The 19809-nt window shown below is 43.4% G+C and overlaps 1 protein-coding gene across 1 annotated transcript in view; it reads right to left on the bottom strand.

The window, feature by feature from the left end:
* LOC121276884 (EGF-like repeat and discoidin I-like domain-containing protein 3) overlaps positions 1–19809 on the bottom strand; it is a 318995-nt gene that overhangs the window by 147798 nt on the left and 151388 nt on the right. The window contains exon 5 of the mRNA XM_041185494.1: positions 18935–19048. Within this exon, the coding sequence (XP_041041428.1) occupies positions 18935–19048 (114 nt within the window). The remainder of the gene's footprint in view (positions 1–18934; positions 19049–19809) is intronic.

Here is a 19809-nt window from a genome sequence, read left to right as displayed (position 1 = left end):
ATTGACGCTGCCAAAACCACCTCTTGCTGCCGCCCTATATCTCCAGTTGTTCAGCTGTGGCAGGCACATCACCTGAACACAACATGACACAACACTGACATTCAGTCCTCTCTCTTGCAGGACAGGATGACACACAATATAAGGAAGCATAGCAGGGGTGGCAGGGACAAGGTCGCCCGCATCTCCTAAGCCCTATGGAGGAGATGGCTCTCAGCATCATGGAACTGGCTGTAACAGTGTTTGCATCATCTGGTATCACTGATATCAGCAGCATCTTCCTGCCTCATCCCCTTCTCAATTCCCAGCGCACACTCATCCTGCTACCTGGCATGATGAGCAAGCAGCAGATGGTGTGACCATGGAACCCTTGCAATCCATTCCAATCCCATTCCTTCATACAAACCTTCCCCTTCTGATTTTCTGCTTTCAGATGCACAAAAACTACCACCTGCCCAGCTACAGCTGTTCCAGGAGGAAGAGGCAGAGAAAAAGCACAGCATTGATAAAAAAAGCCCCATCACTCGATCTGACACTCACAGCCACTATTTCAGATACTGGCACTGCATATACCTAGGACGGTACTATAGAATTGGGATCAGCACATGGTGAGTGACTGGGCAAGAGTAGGCTGCAGCTAGGCTAGTGGTAAGGGATGGTTTGTTTCACCAGAGGGAGAGGTCACAGATGAGTTCTGCTGCCGAGTACTCAGAGGAGAACCTTGATAGGGTGGCATAGATTGGCATGCACACCGAGATGCTGGGTACATTGGCTGATCCGGCAGACAACCTCCTGTCACTGTCAAGGAACATAGAGGCATCTGGTTCCAACTTGGCAGAAGGCAAGATGTAGACCTTGCCCTCTTCACAGCCTCTGCTCCATCTCCCTGTTGTGCTGCAGGCCCAGAGGCACTGCAACTAAAGCCCCCAAATCTGTTGCAGCCTTTGTCACCCAATTCTCTATCCTCCCTATAAGGATTCCACAACATTCTCTGTCAAGTCTCGAAGTACATAGCAACACCCTCTCAAAAATACTCCAGTGCACACTTAGACACTTTGCAGTAGGAGGAGTTTTTCAAAGAACCTTAACTGCAAGTTATGTGCCTTGCCCTTTAAATAGAACTTATGAGGGCCAACTTGCAGCTTTGGATTTCTTCTCCGCGAGTGATGCAAAAATTTGTTCAATGGACCTCCGTGGTCCAAATTAGGAAGTCTAATCAGCCTGTAGGATAAACAGGGTGGAGCTACTTTACATGCTTCCAGTGCGCACAGTGGACACACGTGCAAGGTATCCATCTCAAAGAGGACGTACAGCGCCGGAAGTAACAAGAGGGTGCAAAGCTAATGTAACTGCTGCCGAAACCAAATTCACATCCAAAGTGTTTGAATTGGCATAAGCCCAGCTGTTTTCTGCATAAACCTATTAATGAAAGAACAATGGAGAAGGCAACAGCAAAAAATTGACACCAATGAATGTCCTGTGACATTCCTGATGAGATATGATTATGATATTTAGTTGCCAAGATAAATCTTTACTTTAACCTGTCCTATGTCTCTGGGGTAGTAGTTTAAATAGGCAAATTCACATAATTATATATGTATATAAATTCCTGTGGTTAATGAGAGGTGAGTTGTACCCTCTTGTAAACGTCTGGCTCCTAGACTTTGAGAAAGGCCAGATTCAAGACAATATAAACCAGCTGTAAATGATTGCTTCTCTGTTTGTAATATGCTGTAGTGCTTATGAAACATGGCATATGTGACAAACAACATATGGAAAGAAGTGGATGACTGGCAAAAGTAAGAAAAAGGTACCAGAGAAGGGCGATTAAAAACAAGAGTTTATCCTAATGATATGTGTGATTTGTTCAATAATATTGCTTGTGTTTCACCTTGTTCAAAAGTAAAGGATAATTCACATCTCAAAAAAACAATCTAGAATTTCATATCTTTCTTTTAGGTTTCTTCCACCTTTCTCCGTTCCTCCACTTCATTGAAAATTTACCATTCAGGAAATATTTCCATTGTCTAATCTTTTACCCAACAATGTACTGCTTCAAAATTTATTTTAGTTGCTGCATATTTCCCCTCTTCCCAGACTTGATTATATCTCCTGGATTCTTCCTCAGATTGCCATGCCCTTTAATCCCATGTTATCAATTTTTTAAAATGCAAATTATTTATGTACATGAAGAGCAAGAGAGAATCTAATAGAAATCCCTGGCATTTGTCAGTTTATCAAATGCTCTTTACAAATCCATGGCACTAGCCCTTGATTAGCTCCTACCTTTGAAACAACCATTTATTATAGTCTTTAGCAGTTTTTGTATTATTCATGTGAGACTAACTGGTCTATAATTAGCCAAATAATCACTTGCCTTTTTGGAACTGTGGTGTGGCATTAAACACCTATTATTCCTTTCATATGATACCCTTCTCAAAATGATTTTGAAAAATTATTGTTGGTACTTGTTATTACCTCACAGACTCCTCTCAGTATTCTGAGGTGTATGTCATCTGAGCCTGATGAATTATCGACTTAAGTCTCATTAGTTCATTCAATATTTACATCAGTTAGATTGTCCTCCATATCCTCATTCAGAACCCTGCTTCATCCTGTTGTAAATTACAGAGACTAAACAATTGTTAATTGTTGTCTCTATGTGGCAAGGCAATGCTTTAGCTTATGATATGATTACAAATGTCCTTATTTCCTTGTATGTTCACAGATTCACAGAATCACAGAAAAGAAGAGGCCCATTGGTCCATCGAGCCTGCACCGACACGTGAGAAACACCTGACCTACCTACCTAATCCCATTTACCAGCACTTGGCCCGTAACCTTGAATGTTATGACATGCCAAGTACTCATCCAGGTACTTTTTAAAGGATGTAAGGCAACCCGCCTCCACCACCCTCCCAGGCAGTGCTTTCCAGACCGTCACCACCCTCTGGGTCAAAAAGTTTTTCCTCACATCCCCCCTAAACATCCTGCCAGTCATCTTGACCTTATGCCCCCTTGTGACTGACCCTTCAACTAAGGGAAACATCTGCTCCCTATCCACCCTGTCCCTCATAATCTTGTACACCTCGATCAGGTCGCCCCTCAGTCTTCTCTGCTCCAATGAAAACAACCCAAGTCTATCCGACCTCTTTTCGTAACTTAAATGTTTCATCCTAGGCAACATCCTGGTGAATCTCCTCTGCACCCCCTCCAGTACAATCACATCCTTCCTACAATGTGGCAACCAGAACTGCACACAATACTCCAGCTGTAGCCTCACTAAGGTTCTATACAACTCCAACATGACCTCCCTACTTTTGTAATCTATGCCTCGATTGATAAAGACAAGAGTCCCATATGCCTTTTTCACCACCCCACTAACATGCCCCTCTGCCTTGGGAGATCTGTGGACACACATGCGAAGGTCCCTTTGTTCCTCAGAACTTCCTAGTGTCATGCCATTCATTGAATACTTCCTTGTCAAATTACTCCTTCCAAAGTCTATCACCTCACACTTTTCAGGATTAAATTCCATCTGCCACTTATCTGCCCATTTGACCATCCCGTCAATATCTTCCTGTAGCCCAAGACTCTCAACCTCACTGTTAACCACCCAGCCAATCTTTGTGTCATCTGTAAACTTACTAATCCTACCCCCAACATAGACCTATGTTGTTTAAATAAATGCCAAATAATAGGGGACCAAGCAGAGATCCCTGTGGTACGCCACTGGATACTGGCTTCCAGTCATTAAAGCATCCTTCTGTCATCACCCTCTGCCTCCCACAACTAAACTAATTTTGATTTCACCTTGTCAAATTACCCTGTATCCCATGTGCATTTGCCTTCTTTATGAGTCTCCCATAAGGGACCTTGTCAAAGGCTTTGCTGAAATCCATACAAGCTAGATCAACTGCACTACCCTCACCTACATATTTGGTTACCTCCTCAAAAAATTCAATCAAATTTGTTAGGCATAACCTCCCACTGACAAAGCCATGCTGACTATCCCTGATCAAACCTTGCCTCTCCAAGTGGAGATGGATACTCTCCTTCTGAACTTTCTCCAGTAGTTTCCCTACCACTGATGTGAGACTCACTGGCCTGTAGTTCACTGGCTTATCTCTACAACCCTTCTTAAAAAGCGAAACCACATTAGCTGTTCTCCAGTCCTCTAGCACCTCCCCCATGGCCAGAGAGGAATTAAAAATTTGGGTCAGAGCCCCTACGATCTCCTCCCTTGCCTTCCTCAGCAGTCTGGGACACAAATCATCTGGACCTGGAAATTTGTCCACTTTTAAGCCTGCCAACACCTCCAATACCTTGTCACTCCCTATATCAATTTGCTTAAGAAACTTGCAGTCTCAATCCCCGAGTTCGATACCTTCATCCTCATTCTCTTGGGTGAAGATGGATGTGAAGTACTCATTCAACACTCTAGCGATGTCCTCTGGCTCCACCCATAGATTGCCCCCTTGGTCCCTTATGGGCCCTACTCTTTCCCTGGTTATCCTCTTCCCATTGATATACTTGCGGAATATCTTGGGATTTTCCCTATTTTTACCAGCCAGAGCTTTCTCATATTCCCTCTTTGCTCTCCTAATTGCTTTCTTGAGCTCCACCCTGCACTAATGCCTCTGCTGATTTGCTTCCCTTGTACCTGCTAAAAGCCTCTCTTTTCCTTCTCATCGTAACCTGAATATCTCTGGTCATCCACGGTTCTCTGGGCTTGTTACTCCTTCCTATTACCCTAGAGGGAGTATGTTGAGCCTGTACTCTCCCCATTTCCTTTTTGAACACCCCCCATTGTTCTTCTGTAGATTCCCGACAAGTAACTGCTCCCAGTCTACCTTGGCCAGATCCTGCCTTATTTTACTAAAATCCACTCTCCCCCAATCGAAAACATTTTTTTGCAACTTATTGATTTCTTTGTCCATAACAAACTTAAACGGTACCATGTTGTGGTCGCTATCACTAAAATGCTCGCCCAGCACCACCTCAGCCACCTGTCCGACTTCATTCCCCAGAATTAGATCCAGCACTGCACCGTCCCTTGTTGGACCCTCTACATATTGACTAAAAAGTTCTCCTGTACATATTTCAAGAAATCGACCCTATCCAAGTCCTTAACACTATGCCTATCCCAATTACTGTTGGGAAAGTTGAAATCACCTAATTACCCTATTGTTATTATTTTTACACACCTCCACAAATTGTGCACATATTTGCTCCTCAATTTCCTGTTGACTATCTGGGGGTCTATAATAAACACCTAACAATGTGGCTGCCCCTTTTTTATTCCTAAACTCTACCCACAAAGGCTTCATTCAATGCCCCCTCCAAGATATCATCTCTCCTTACTGTAGTAACTGACTCCTTAGCTAATAATGCAATGTCTCCTCCTCTTTTACCCCTTCCCCTGTCTCACCTGAAGATTCTATATCCCGGAATGTTGAGCTGCTAATTCTGCCCTTCCCTCAACCACGTCTCTGTGATGGCTACTATATCACAATTCCACATATCAATCCTCACCCTTAACTCATCCGTTTTACCTGCAATACTCCTGGCATTAAAGTAGAGGCCATGCAGCCTTGCCTTACTCCCTTGAAGCTTAATGCAGCTGTACTCCCTTTGACTTGATTGTTTTACTGTGTTATGATGTGTCCCTATTCTGCTAACATTCTGTGTCCCCTCCTCCTGCTGAATTAGTTTAAACTCCTCTCAACAGCATAGTAAACCAGCCCGCAAGGATGTTAGTCCTGCTCTGGTTCAGATGTAGAACGTCCCGCTTGTACAGGTCCCACCTTCCCCAGAAACGGTCCCAGTGATCCAGGAATCTAAAAGCCTCCCTCCTGCACCAACTCTTAAGCCACATATTCATCTGCATTATTCTCCTATTTCTGAGCTTGCTAGCACGTGACACTGAGAGTAATCCAGAGATTACAACCCGAGAGGTCTTGCTTTTTAGTCTACTGCCTAACTCCTTGAATTCTTGATGCAAGACCTCATCCCTCTTTCTACCAATGTCATTGGTACCAACATGTACCATGACCTCTGCCTTATTACCCTCCCCCTTCAGGATATCCTGCAGCCGTTCAATGACATCCCGGACCCTGGCACCAGGGAGGCAACATACCATCCTGGAGTCACGTTGATGGCCACAGTAGCGCCTATCTGTTTACCTGACTATAGGATCCCCTATTACTATTGCTCTTCCTCCCTTCCTCCCCTCCTGTACAGACAGGCTGCTTGTGGTGCCAGAAGCTTGGCTCTGTCTGCACTCTCTGGAGGAACCAGTGCCTTCATCAGTCTCCAAAATAGAATACCGATTTATGAGCGAGACCCCAGGGGGACTTCTGAATGACCTGCCTGTTTCTCTTGACCACCTTTTCTTCATATTATTTCTGGACTTTTTAATTTCCATTTTTACTTCACTGCTTTTGCTTTGACTCTTGGTATTAATTTTGTACTTAACAGCATTATTTTATCACAGATCTTAATCACGAGACTTATTTTCCCCAATCTCTTTATTTGTCTATGGAACTGTAGATTTAAATGACGCCTTTTTTCCTGTCTTTAATTTGTACCATATCCATCTCGTGCATAACCTTCTCACCACTGATCTGTTGTTTCATCTTCCAACGATTAATTTAGTTTAGGTTACCTTTCCGCCATCTAAAAATTATTCCATTCCAGTCCAACAACTTAGTCTTTGACTAATTTTTCTTTGCACGTTTTGACTATAAAGCTAATATTATGATTAATGTTTTTCTACTCGATGGTCAGGCTTTTGCCCCTTTACATTTTTCAGAATCAGAATATTTTTGTCTTCCTATTTTGATCACCTTTAGCTTTTTTACACTCAGCCTTTTTGTGGTTAAAGTATTTCATTATTTATAATTTGATTCTGCAAACTTCTCAGAATTATCTGCAAATCTATCTCTTTCTCACCATATGGCGGTCTGCAATGGACCTCCAATACTGTCACAGAGTCCTTAACTATTTCAGCTTAATCCAGGAAGACTCAAACCCCAATTTGAACCCAACCCATCTGGCAGAAATGGGGTGCGTTTGGGTCAGATGCCTGATCCTGTCCAACCTTACCCTTCATTGAAGTAATCTTGCTGGGTGGGTTAGTTTAAAACAAGCGCTTCAGCCAGAATACCACCTTACATAATCATCCATATGTTCTAATACTGTAATAATGTGAGCCTCCAACTGGCTCCACAGGAACCAAGTGAAAGAGCCTCATTTTGAATTTGTAAGGTGAAAATGCTTTGTCTGGTTTCTGGTTAAGTCTATGCACTGCTGTTGCCTAAATGGAGATTAGTTTGGGAATTTGTTAAAAGTTATGATAGTAGTAATTTGTAGCCATGTGTATGTCTATTTTAAGCTGTGTAAATTAATAAAAGTTTCCTTTATTTTAATGTAAAACCTTAAGAACTGGTGGTCTGATTCCTAAATTTAGAGTCACATCTGAAACATAACACTTAAAATTATAGGTTATGACAGTTGTTTAAAGTTTCCCTCTGGGATTTTTAAATAACTCAGCTGTACCAACTGCATTGGTCATAACAATTGCTCTTTCTGGATAATGTTTTATAGCCAGGAATGCTCACTCTCAGGCCTATTCCAGTTGAAGCCAAAGCACTGATATTTCTGACGAGATTGGCTGAAGAACTCAGCAAACATGGGCCTGTGGAGGTCCTGTCGAAATTAACAGCAGGACCTCATTATCATTTTTTTTGGATCCATTTCCTTCCTGCAGCCTGCTAAAGTGAAGTTTAACTGGCTGCTGGGAGTGCAAATCAGTGACAAGAGGCCACAGCTGGGCATCCATGGGGACGGTTCCTGGTAATTGGCAGGGATTAAGAAATCATGACTTGTGGGCGTGGGAATGGGGAGGAGGGAAGGCAATTGGCCATCACAGCAGGGGGAACAGGTGGATATCGGAGTTGAAGGGGAAATGGTAGGGTTAATGTTAAGGTCAATGTTTCTGTCAATGCTCTGACTGGGCTGAAATCAAGCATGATATTTGAAAACACAAATCTGATCAAGGCCCATTAAAGATAAAGATTTCCAGCAGATAAATTATTGAATCTATTCCAGTGGACAGATGAGGACTATTAATGATCACACTGGCAAATTAGAATTAATGGCATTGAATGTAACATGTGCAGAAAATCATCAGTTTGTACTGATGAGTGCTTGCTGATCTTTAAAGATTGAGAAGTGCAGGGCAGAGTTGTCTTTCACTCTAAGTGAGTAATAGTACCTTTTTTTTAAATATTAAAAAGAATTGGATGCTGAACAATTTTATTATCTGTTAAAAATATTTTAAATGCATTTGCTCTTTGCTTATGACAAATGGGATTCAAATAATGCTATACTTCTGTTTTGTCTTTGCTTTTGTGCTCCCATTCTTAAATTAACACATTTAAACTTGTCTCAGTTCCAAAACGCGCTTGAAATATTTATTTTAATGTTTGTCATTTTTTGACAGGGCAGATTGTTAAATCTAACTGGAATTTGATGGAATGTAAGCAGGGCATAAGTGTCCAATGACTAAGAGGCTCCAAGAGAGCAAGACGTAGAATAGTCTATGTCCAGAGGACCATGTGCTTACCAAGAAGCTTTTGTAAACAATTCTTCATAAATAGTTTCAGCAAAAACTATATACTGACTATACAACAGTCACTCATAGGGGGGAATTTTCCTACGGCGGGCAGACTAGGTGGGAGCAGGTGCGGAGCCAATCGCCACCTGCGATCGGCTGCATGCCGCCATTTTACATGGGTGGGCCAAATAAAGCCTGCCCAGCATAACATGTGGCCAGTAGCACTCAGCGCTACTTATGTGGGCGGGGGGTAGGAGGGAGAGTCGACGCATGCATGCAAAAGAGTGCAGCAATCTCTCTGAGGCACGGAGCTGGGTTTACATTTTTGCTTTCCTATTTTGATCACATTTAGCTCACATGGGTCCTCACGTTGCATCTATGAATGTTTAACTCCAGTCTGGCTTATGGCAGCATGCGTAACCTCTGTGAGAATGCTCCTGTCATGGGGATGCACTGGGGGGCCCTAATAGTCACTCAATTGCAGGAGGATGATGACAACATGCAGTGAGGACACTCCATAGATCTTCACATAGCCTCTGAGAATATCTGACTCCTGTCTAGCTGAGGGCAGCTCACTTGCGCTCTCTGATCAGGGTCAAAGCCATGAAACTCTAAAAGAATCTGATCCTTTGTCAGCCTTCAGCACCTAATCCCTTCAGGAGCACAGCATCACTGGTCACAGATGCTAGTGTGATGGGGGCCAGCCCCACCATAAAGGTGCTGAGAGCACACAGAGAGAATGAGAGAACTCTGTGATGCCTACTCTTTAGATTCTGGCAGCAATGATAAGCCAAGGTATAGGTATCAGTAATGTTTCCAGGGAGTGTGAGGTTGGACCATCACTTTAGTCTGAAGGCCACACAAAGCACAGGGACTGAGACACCTGCCTTTATATTGTGCAGGAAGGTTTCACATCTGAATGACAAAAAAACACTGATCATCAAAACAAGGAGCCATAGGCAGGGAGACATTCTTTTGAGTTTATTGAGAATCGTGAACAATGTGTACAAGTGATTAACACCTGTGCCCAGGCTGTGCAAATAGCCAAGTGGTTATGGTACTGGGTTTGTAACCCCAAAATCAAGAGTTCAAATCTCACAATGGCAAACTATGAATCAAGAGTTCAAATCTCACAATGGCAAACTATGAAACAACGTAACTTCATCTGAAACAGATGGAAACGGGTTTGTACTCGAAAGAGTTACATCTTCTTAACCTTCCTAACCCTGCCACTATGTCTTGGTGCCTCCAGACATACACAGCAGAGGTGGAGGCTGCCTGCTGATTGCTGTATCCTGTCTGTGATGACCTTGATGGGTGTCCTCTGGAGGGCCCTGTCCTGCTTTTGGGGTCCTGCTGTGTGTCTATGCCACCCTCCTAAGCCTGTGGATCTGTAACTGCTGGGGCCACAGGAAGACGGGATTCGGATGGGCCGGACACTCCCAAAGTCAGCTGGGTGGATGGCCCTGGGGTGTGCACCTGCTGATCCTCTGTATGGGTGCACACCCCAGGGCTCCTGGCTGACCCCTTGAGGAGAAGGGGTAGCTGGAGTGAGATCGAGCTGCCTGGCACCACTCTCGCATACACACTGTTGGAGGCCAACTATGGCGTCAGTGATCGAGTTCAGCCACACAGCAGTGCAGGAGCACGTCCTGGACCAAGATCTCCATGAATGTCGCCATCCTACCAGTGTTGACCTCAGTGTGTTGGCATGCTGGTGCTATCACCTCAGGCTGAAGGTGGATGGACTTCTCCATCATACTCTGCAATCTGAGGAGTGCAGCAACTGAGATTTGACTGAAGCCAGGGGTTTGTCATCTGACTCGGACTCAGCAAATTTCTGGCCTCTAGCAGTCCTCCGAGTGCCGGACACCTGGGAAGTCCCTGCCACCACCTGATGTGGATCAGAAAGTGTGATGTGGTCACCAGGTTGTAATCCTGAGGCCACTCTAAAGTTAAGTCCCACCGAGGTGTGTGTCTCTGCACTGGTCAAGGGTGTGGGTGAGCGCTGTGACGGTACTTGAAGGAGGGTGCCTTCAGATTCCTCTTCACAGGTTTCTTCGGGGCTTGATTGGAGGCTCTGGGTTTTGGACTCTGTCGGCTGTTTGGCAGATGTACCTGCAAAGGCAAGGGGAGATAATTGGTGCATGGCAGTGGCCTGTGAAACAGGACACATTATTCACAGCATGGTTAGCTGACAGATGCAGCAATACTGCTGGGTTCACACCTGGTACAGCACCACTGAACTCACAGGACCAGTCCAGATCCTTGCCAGCCAGCTGGATGGCTCTGTTTTCAAAGTCCATGAGGACCTTGATTTCAGGCATCCCTCGATCGGTAAGTGACCTCTCCCCTTGTTGTGTGCCAGCTTGTCCTGCATAAGTAGAGGTGGAGACAGAGTAAGCAGGATGCCTGCCAGGCCAGATGATAAGTCTGCCTGGCATGTGTGGGTGATGAGTGATCCCATGGATGAGACAGGGACAATGAAGTTGAGTGTAAGAGAGTGAATGTTGATGTCCCTTGGCAGTGAGCGAAGACCCTGTGGATGTGTGATGGGTTTGTGAGTGTGTGAGTTGAGAGTAACGAGAAGAGTGACTTACCCTAGTGGAATGGAAGAGATCATTCATCCTCTTGCAGCACTGGGAGGCTGTCCTCTTTTGCAGGGTGTTGGTGCTGAGTACCATTGCCACTGCCTCCCAAGCTGGATTGGTGATGTTGCTGCTCATCCTATGGCCAGACTGGGGGTAGTGGGCATCATGTCGAGCCTCCATTGTGTCCAAAAGGTACTCAAGGGATGCATAATTGAACCTTAGGGCTGCAGTCCTTTTGCCTTTCAGGGCTATGTCTTCTTTGCAGCTGTCGTGGGCTGGAAGCACTAAGTGGTATATACATGGCTGGACTTTAAATATGGTGCCCAGCGTGATGAAGTGGTGAGGTGATGGCGTGGTGGTTGAATGAGAGCCCGTGTTTCCTGGGAATGCATAATTAATGTGGCCGATTTGGGATGGTATGGTGTAAAAAGCTGACATTGCAGCCAACGGGTAAAACCTCATTTCACGCACCCGCAGCTACACTTAGTGCAAATCTGGGACGAATCCACCCATCAACTTGAAAGGACACCTCCAGGTCTGGCTGAATCACATAAAATCCTATCGGGTCCTGTGCTTGGCCTGCTAAAAATATGCATTATTCCAGGATCACACTGGAGTGCAAAGACAACCCCCAACTTCTTTTCTCCACTGCAAACCACCTTGTTGAACCCCTGTCCCTTGTCTCCTCCACCCTCACCACCAACAACAGGTGCTCATGGATGGTCTTTTCACTAAGGTTGAGTCCATTCAACCAACTGTCTCTGCTGCTTCTCTCTCTCCCACTAGCCCAGCTGACCAAATGTTCTCTAATGCACATCCTGTCCCTGCCCTGAACTCGTAATTTTCTCTCGTTTCTCTCAAGAAATATAAATGCACAGCCTGGACAGTCTGTGGGTTCAGAGGTGAACCGACTGTGTTCTTAAGAAAGTAAAAGTGTCACATTAAAGGGAAGTGGGTAAAGGATTCGTTGGTGAGTATTTTTTTCTTTTCTCTCTCTAAAGTAGGGCATTTGTTTCAAACTCAAAGCTGGGTTTCGTGTAGCAGCAAGTGAATTAATAAGAGTATAAGCACAGAACAGGTCTAGAGGTATTAAAATTAAGTTTAAACAAGGTAATACTGGATTGCTAAAGAGGGACTAGGCCTTTTTTAAATCATGGATGGATATCTGAGACCTGTTGCTTGCAATTCATGCGCCATGCGGGAATCTCAGGCCACCTCACCTGTCTTGGGGAACACGTGTGTAAGAAGTGAGGAGAGAATGACTGCCCGTGACATCCCACTTGATCTCCACCACAAGTACTGCAGCGAGTCAAGAAGGCAGCTCACCATTACTTTCTCAAGGAGAATTTGGGATGGGCAATAAATGGCCTAGTCAGTGATGCCCACATTCTGAAAATGAATTTTAAAAAAGCTCCTTCTACTCAAGCTCAGGATTTCCGCACTTGAAGCAGCTGGTGTCACTGTGGAACATCAAGGAAGATGAAAGTTTCCTGGTCTATATGTTGCAGGAGATGGACAACCTACAGGCAGTAAAGCCCGGATTTTCACCGAGTTGGAATGACTCAGGAGTCCTTTAAGAATGGAGGGTGTGGTCAGATTCCACAAAATGCGTTCCCATTCCCATTTTTGGAAATTTTCACTGGCACAAGATAAGGATGTGGGAATTATGCCAAATACAATAGATTGATATGTGAAGAGGAGAATGCAACTAGCAATGAGAGAATATGAGAATAGAATGACAGTCAACCTAAAGGAACACAAAAATCTTCTGCCGACATGTAAACAATAAACAGCTAGTAAAGAGGTGGAGTTGGTCCTATTAGGGTGAAAGAAGGTGATACACGTTTAGAGAGACAGTGTAAAGCTAAAATATTTAATGAGAACTTTTACTGTTTACTAAGGGAGAGGAATCTGATAATATATTGATGGAAGCTGAGGTAACAGGGGCAATGGATAGGGTAGAAATTGAGAGGAAAGGGGTCCTGGAAAGACTGGCTATCCTTAGAGTAGATAAGTCAATTGGTCCGTATGGCTTACATCAGGTTGCTAAAGGAAGTCGGGGTGGAGATAATGGAAGGTCTTTCCATAATCTTGCATTCTTCCATTGATATGCAGAGGTGCCAGGGGATTGGAGAGTGGTGAATATGACATTCTTAATCAAGAAAGGATGTAAGAACAGTCCTAGCAACTGCAGGCCAGTTAGCTTAACATCAATAGTGTGTAAGCTTTTAAAAATAATGATCAGGGGAAAATTCAACAGGCATTTGGAGAGATTTGAGTTAACTAAGGAGAACCAGCATGGAATTGTAAAAGGCAGATTATGCTTGACCAATCTAATTGAATTTTTTAATGAAGTAACAGAGGCTGTTGATGAAGGGAATGCAGTGGATGTTATCTAGATGGATTTTAAGAAACCATTTCACAAGGGACCACCCAAATGGCTGATAAATAAAATTAAGGCTCATGGAATAGGAGGGCCTGTTTCCAATTTGTTAAAAATAAATTAGCTTAAGTACAGAAAACAGTGAGATGTGGTCAATGATTATTTTTCAGACTGGAGGGTGATAGACAGATGTTCCCCAAGGGACAGTACTAGAACCACTGCTGTTGTTGCTATGTATAAATGACTTGGACCCTGGAATATGGAGAAAAAAATCAAGATTTGCTAATGGTAACAAATATGGAAGAGTGGCAGAGATGATAATACAAATCACATGCAATAGAACATAAATAGGCTAACGGAATGGTCAGACAAGTGGCAGATGGAACTTAATACAGCAAATTGTGAGGTAATGCATTTTAGCAGAAAGGATAGGGAGAGGCATCATAGACTTAATGGCATAATTCTAATGGGTATGCAGGAAGAGGTGGACCCGGGGATGCATGTGCATTGATCTTTGAAGGTGGCAGGACATATTGAGAGAGTATTTAGCAAAGCATATGGGTTCTTGGGCTTAACAAATAGGGATATTGTGTACATAAGCAGGGAAGTTATGCTGAACCTTTATAAAGCTCTGGCTGTGCTCCAACTAGAGTACTGTGTCCAGGTCTGGTCACCAGACTTTAGGAAGGATGTGAGGGTCCTTGACAGCCAGGTTTACCAGAATAGTTCCAGGGATGGACGATTTTAATAACAAGGTCAGGTTGGAAAGGCTGGAGTTGTTCTCTTTGGAGCAAAGGTGATTGAGGGAGCTTTGGTCAAAATGTACAAGATCATGGCAGGTTTCGATAAGGAAGACATGGAAAAAGTGTTCCCATTAGCTGATAGTACAAGGACTAGGGGACACAGATTTAAAGTCTTGGCCAAGAAATACAGGGGAAATATGAGGAATTACATTTTTACACAGTGATTGGTAATAGCCTGCAACATCACACCCATGACAGTGGTGAAATTAAAAGCAATCAATGATTTGAAAAGGAAATTGGATGGGCACTTGAAGGAAATAAACATTCAGGGCTATGGAGTTAGAGCAGTTGAGTGGAATTGATTAGATTGCTCGGCAGTGAGGTAGCACAGGCTTAATGGGCCGAATAGCCTCCTTCTTTGCCCTTATGACTCTATCTTATCCTATCTCCCCTTCTGCCCTTTCTAAGCTCATCTTGTCCATGGGACCCACCTCCTGTTCCCTCCATCCTATTCCCACTGTACTGTGGATCACCCAACTTCCCCTCCTGGCCCCCATGTTAGCCAATGTTGTCGATGGTTGTCTCCCTTAGGGAGGCGTTCCTCTCTCCTTTAAATCTGCCCACTCCTTTCCTCAAAATAACAGCTCTTGACCCCCTCTGTCCCAACTCCAACCTCCCTTTCCTCTCCAATGACCTTGAATGTGTTGTTGTCTGCCAAATTTGTTTCCATCTTTCCTGGAAATCCATGGCTAAATCTTTGACTGGGCTCAGGGAGTCCAATCTGTGCACTTTCATGGCTCACAAGCTGTAGACTTGACCCATGTGTGACTTCACATGACAATTTTGTCCTTTCACACAGGGGAAGGATTCACAGTGCATCTTGTAATCCACAACGGAGGGCATCAACAGTGTGGGTGGGGAGGTAACCCAATTAGAAGGATGGCCTCAGTTCACCAACACAGCAGCCAAGCTCTCAACATTGTTTAAAAGACCACCTAAACCTTATCCCCACCCACCCCTTATGCCACCACATGCCCTCTCTATGCCCCCTATGTACCCTCAATAGCCACTCACTCAGTATGCACTATGTACAATCCTCAGGAGCCATGCAATAGCAATGGGAAGTATTTTAAAATCATTGGAAAAAAACATCAAATCCCTAATAATCTAAGAACACCCTGAATGCAAGCACACTATATTAGGCAAAAATCTCAAGGGAAAAGAATTTTGTAATCCACTAAGCATCAATTAGGTTTGTAAACAAACATCACAAGCACATTCGGTCATTATGAGCTCATAAAAGTTTTAATAGTTCTAAGGCCAGCTGCTGAGCTGAAGCTTTTGAAACCCAGGCAAGCATTCATAACAGCAGCTGTCATAAGAAGAGCTTCCAGCTCCATTGACAGAACAGAAACCACTCCCATTTCAAAGCAGAGTGCCTGTCAATCAATAGAGGGAGTGTTGAAGCAGAACATTTTTCTACTTTCAAAAGCAGTTTTTTTAAACAACAGATATGGCAGTTAAACTAAGCCACAGCACAAAAACATGACAGTAGAGGTCACCTTTTTTTTTTCCTTTTTCACTGAATTATGGTGCTTTGCCCATGTACTTTAATGATTGTGAACAATTACACAAGGCATGTCAATGTAGGGATCAACTTACCATTAAAGGGCAGATCTCCATGATGGATCACTGCATTAAGACTACGTCAACATTAAAATGCAGCACTTAATAGTGACATCTGAAGGTGTGAAAACATTTTATACTAAAGTATTGCTGAAAAGAGAATTATTTTTGTCAAAGCTTTTTGTCTTGTACTAATCAGGACATTTTGCAAGAATACAAATCCAAGGGAGACAACAAATTTATAGTGTATAAGAAGAGATTGGTTAACAAGTGGACTTTGATTGGTGGAGGCATTGCCATAGAGAATGCACCAGTTGATGGTGACTGACAGTTATCTGCCAAGCATTGTTTGAAAGTTAAACCAGACAGCTTGTCTTTGATTGGCCAAGGCATTGCCCTGAGGAATGAACCAGCAAATGGCGGTCACTTATTTTGTTTAGCTGAAACAAGCACAATGTGTGTACATGTTCTTTCTGTCTGCTAAGAACACAGCCCGTGTGTTAATATATGTAGCTTCCAGTACACACCACTCTGTGAGCCCGAGTGACAATCTTAAATTGCTCGTCAGTGTAATTCTTAGCGCACTGAGGATTATTTAGTAAATGTTGTCTAACCGCGGAATCAAATCTAATGTCGGACACTGTGTTTTGAGTTTTGCAAGTATGGGCTGGTTGGGTACGGTGTGTACCTTGCCCAGTTCAAACAGTAGCTGGGACATGCCATTTGATATGATCCGCCGGTCTTTGGAACGTATGACCTACATACGTGGCATCTCACTGGCACTGAAATTCATATACCACATTATTCATTTGTGCAATAGGCAGAACATCTTTTGGCCTGATGGCAGCATCCTGTTAGTGGCGAATACCACTCATGTTGCAACTGCATAGTAGCAGCGTGAAACAGCTAGCTTTACCTGTTGCTCAAATTTTGAGATGCCTTGCCTTCGAGGGTAATCTGAGGTAGACTGGGCACTTTTCAGGGCTGAAAATGATGGCCTTAGGCCTGTTCATGAGTTTGCACGAAGTACTTTGTGAAATGATCTGGCTTTACACTTACCTTTCAGAATGTTCCTAACTCCTCAGCAGGCTATCCATTTTCTTCACAAACTGGTATGCTTTTAATGAGCTTCCAAAACCCCACACCACCAGACAAAAATGGTGTGTGGAGAACATCCAATTTTTAACCCCCATTTATAATGGGGAACCTAACCACAGCGTTGACAGGTATGTGTATTGCACACTTGGCATTCCCGACTTGCTAAAAGGCAGGGGAAAATGGCGTTGGGCTGGGACAGTGGCGGAAAATCAGATTTCCTCCAATAAAACTATGTGTGGCCATTTGCAAACCGAAATGCACCTCCACATCCAGATGAAAATTTCGGTCCCACATTTCAATCCTTCCAATCAGGTTTCTACCCCTGCCACAATATCAAAACAATGCATAGAAAAGTCACAAATTATATCCTATGTGACTGGGACAAAGGTAAATGTTCACTCCTCATCCTTCTCGACTAGTTTGCAGCCTTTGACACGGTTGACTATTCCATCGTCCTCCAATGTCTCTCCAATGTCATCTAGCTGAGTGGGATTGCCCTCAACTAGTTCCATTTTTATCTATTTACTTGTAACCAGAGTATCACTTGCAATGGTTTCTCTTCCTGCTCCCACACCATTAACTCTGGTGTCCTCCAAAGATCTATTATTGGCCCCCTCCTATTTCCCAACTACATGCTGACTTTTGATGACATCATCCAAAAACACATGTGAGCTGACAACAACCAGCTCTACCTCACCACCTCTTGATTCCTCCACTGTTGCTAAATTATCAGACTGCTTATCCGACATCTAGTACTGGATGAGCAGAAATTTCCTCCAATTAAATATTGGGAAGACTGAAGCCATTGTTTTTGGTCTCAACGCCAAACTCCATTCCCTAACTCCATCCCTCACACTGGAAACTGTCTGAGATTAAACCAGTCTGTTTGCAACCTCAGTGTTACATTTGATCCTGAGATGAGCTTCTGACCTCTGATTTGTGACACCAATAAAACAGCCTATTTCCACCTCGGTCACATCACCCAACTTCGCCCCTATCTTAGCTCATTTGCTGCTGCATTGTATGTTGACAAGAGACATTTGGCTGGATATTAGATGTATAAAGGCATAACATTTGTAGATGGTGCTTGGACCAAAATAAAATAATGCACCACAAAAACCATGGAGAAAAGTAATTTTGGATTATGAGCTAAGGGCAAAGAGGAATCTTAAACCACAGTGTTTTGAGGCAAAACAGCTAATGTGAACCTCTCTGCTCCCTAAAATGAACAACACCTGGATATTTGGAGACACACAAGTCATCATCACTGAGCATTAGCAACCATACCTCCCCACCATGCTAAGCATCATCTTGGTTACTGAAGCCTACAGAGCTCACCTGAGACATCTCCCAATGCCCTCCTCCACTGAAACACCACTTAGCTGACTGAAGCCAACCGCTCCTCCATCTGATAATAAAAGCAAAATACTGCGGATGCTGGAAATTCACTTCTCCATCCTTCCTTACCCATCTTCCTTCTCTCCCTCTTTCCTATCTCTTTCCTTCATCCACCTGCCCCCTCCCCTCCCTTTGCCTTCCTACATCCCTCCCCATTTTCTACTTGCCTCCTGATCCCCTCCCCGACCTCCTTCTTCCACTTCTTCTTTCCCCTTCCTTCCACTTCACCATCCTAATCTCCATACCCAGTGCCTCCCCACATCTCTGCCCATCCTCTATCAGTCTCCTCATTCCTTCCCACATCCTGCTTCTTGGTACACTCAAATTATCCCCACCTTCCTCAGCCTGCTCGATCTACATACTACACATGGTCTCGATTCCCACAGGAGAAAATCTACCACTATATTAAAGTTACATTGTTCTTGAAATATTTACAGGTGTTCCATAACTTTAATCATTCAAAAAGCACATGACTTACTGTACTGGCAGTTTCTGCCCATGAATTCTCCTGGACACTCGCAGGAATAGTTTGCAATGAGGTCAGTACAAATACCGCCATTTCTACATGGCTCAAACTCACATTCATTTATATCTGTGAGGACAAAGAACAAAAATTATACAGCTGAGGACAATTTATGCTTATAATAAAACATAACATTGTTTATCTATAAAACTTTCTTAATTGTTGCAATACATCTGATGTGATATATCCTTTTTAATCTGTCACCAATCACTATGTGTAGTATTTTATTCAAAGCTGCACCAACTGTAAGGTCTATTGTGACTCCATTTCAATAAATTTAATGTTTAATAAAAATAACAGCATCATCTGGCTTGCAAACCATTTTAATTGATCATTTAATAGGGTCTCAGCATTATACATTTCTTCCTGTGTCTCCCTGTTAGTGCAATTATTTTCAAATCACAATGGTCCAAAAAGCTGCCCCCTCTCTCTCCTGCCCCAGTCTTTGCCATAAACCTATCTGCCTCTCTTCTGTCAGGTGGAACTTGAGACAGATGACTTTCTTTGATCAAGTGTCCCAAATCTGCTGGGGCCATAAAGTGTTTGTGCTAGTGATTTGAACAGTATGAAGTAACTATGTTTCACCACACTGATAGTGATTATCATAAAAAGCCTCAAGGCATTTTCAAGTAATCCTTGTGAAATTACCTATGTACTGTACAGAAACAGTTGATTTCCTAGAGAATTTCTTTTTTATACCTTGCTTTAACATTGATGAATAATTTTAATATAAAATTCACTGTTTCAAGCATTTGTTCTTCTCTGACCAAAAATAACTACTCATAAGAGTGATTTTGGGGGTTTTGTTTGGCTAGGTTCTTCTTCCTTAA

This window comes from Carcharodon carcharias, chromosome 4 (genome assembly GCF_017639515.1).
Source record: "Carcharodon carcharias isolate sCarCar2 chromosome 4, sCarCar2.pri, whole genome shotgun sequence".
In the NCBI taxonomy this organism is placed as follows: Eukaryota; Metazoa; Chordata; class Chondrichthyes; order Lamniformes; family Lamnidae; genus Carcharodon; species Carcharodon carcharias.
The sequence above is the reverse complement of the archived record's forward strand: the minus strand, read 5'-3'. Positions and strand labels throughout refer to the sequence as shown.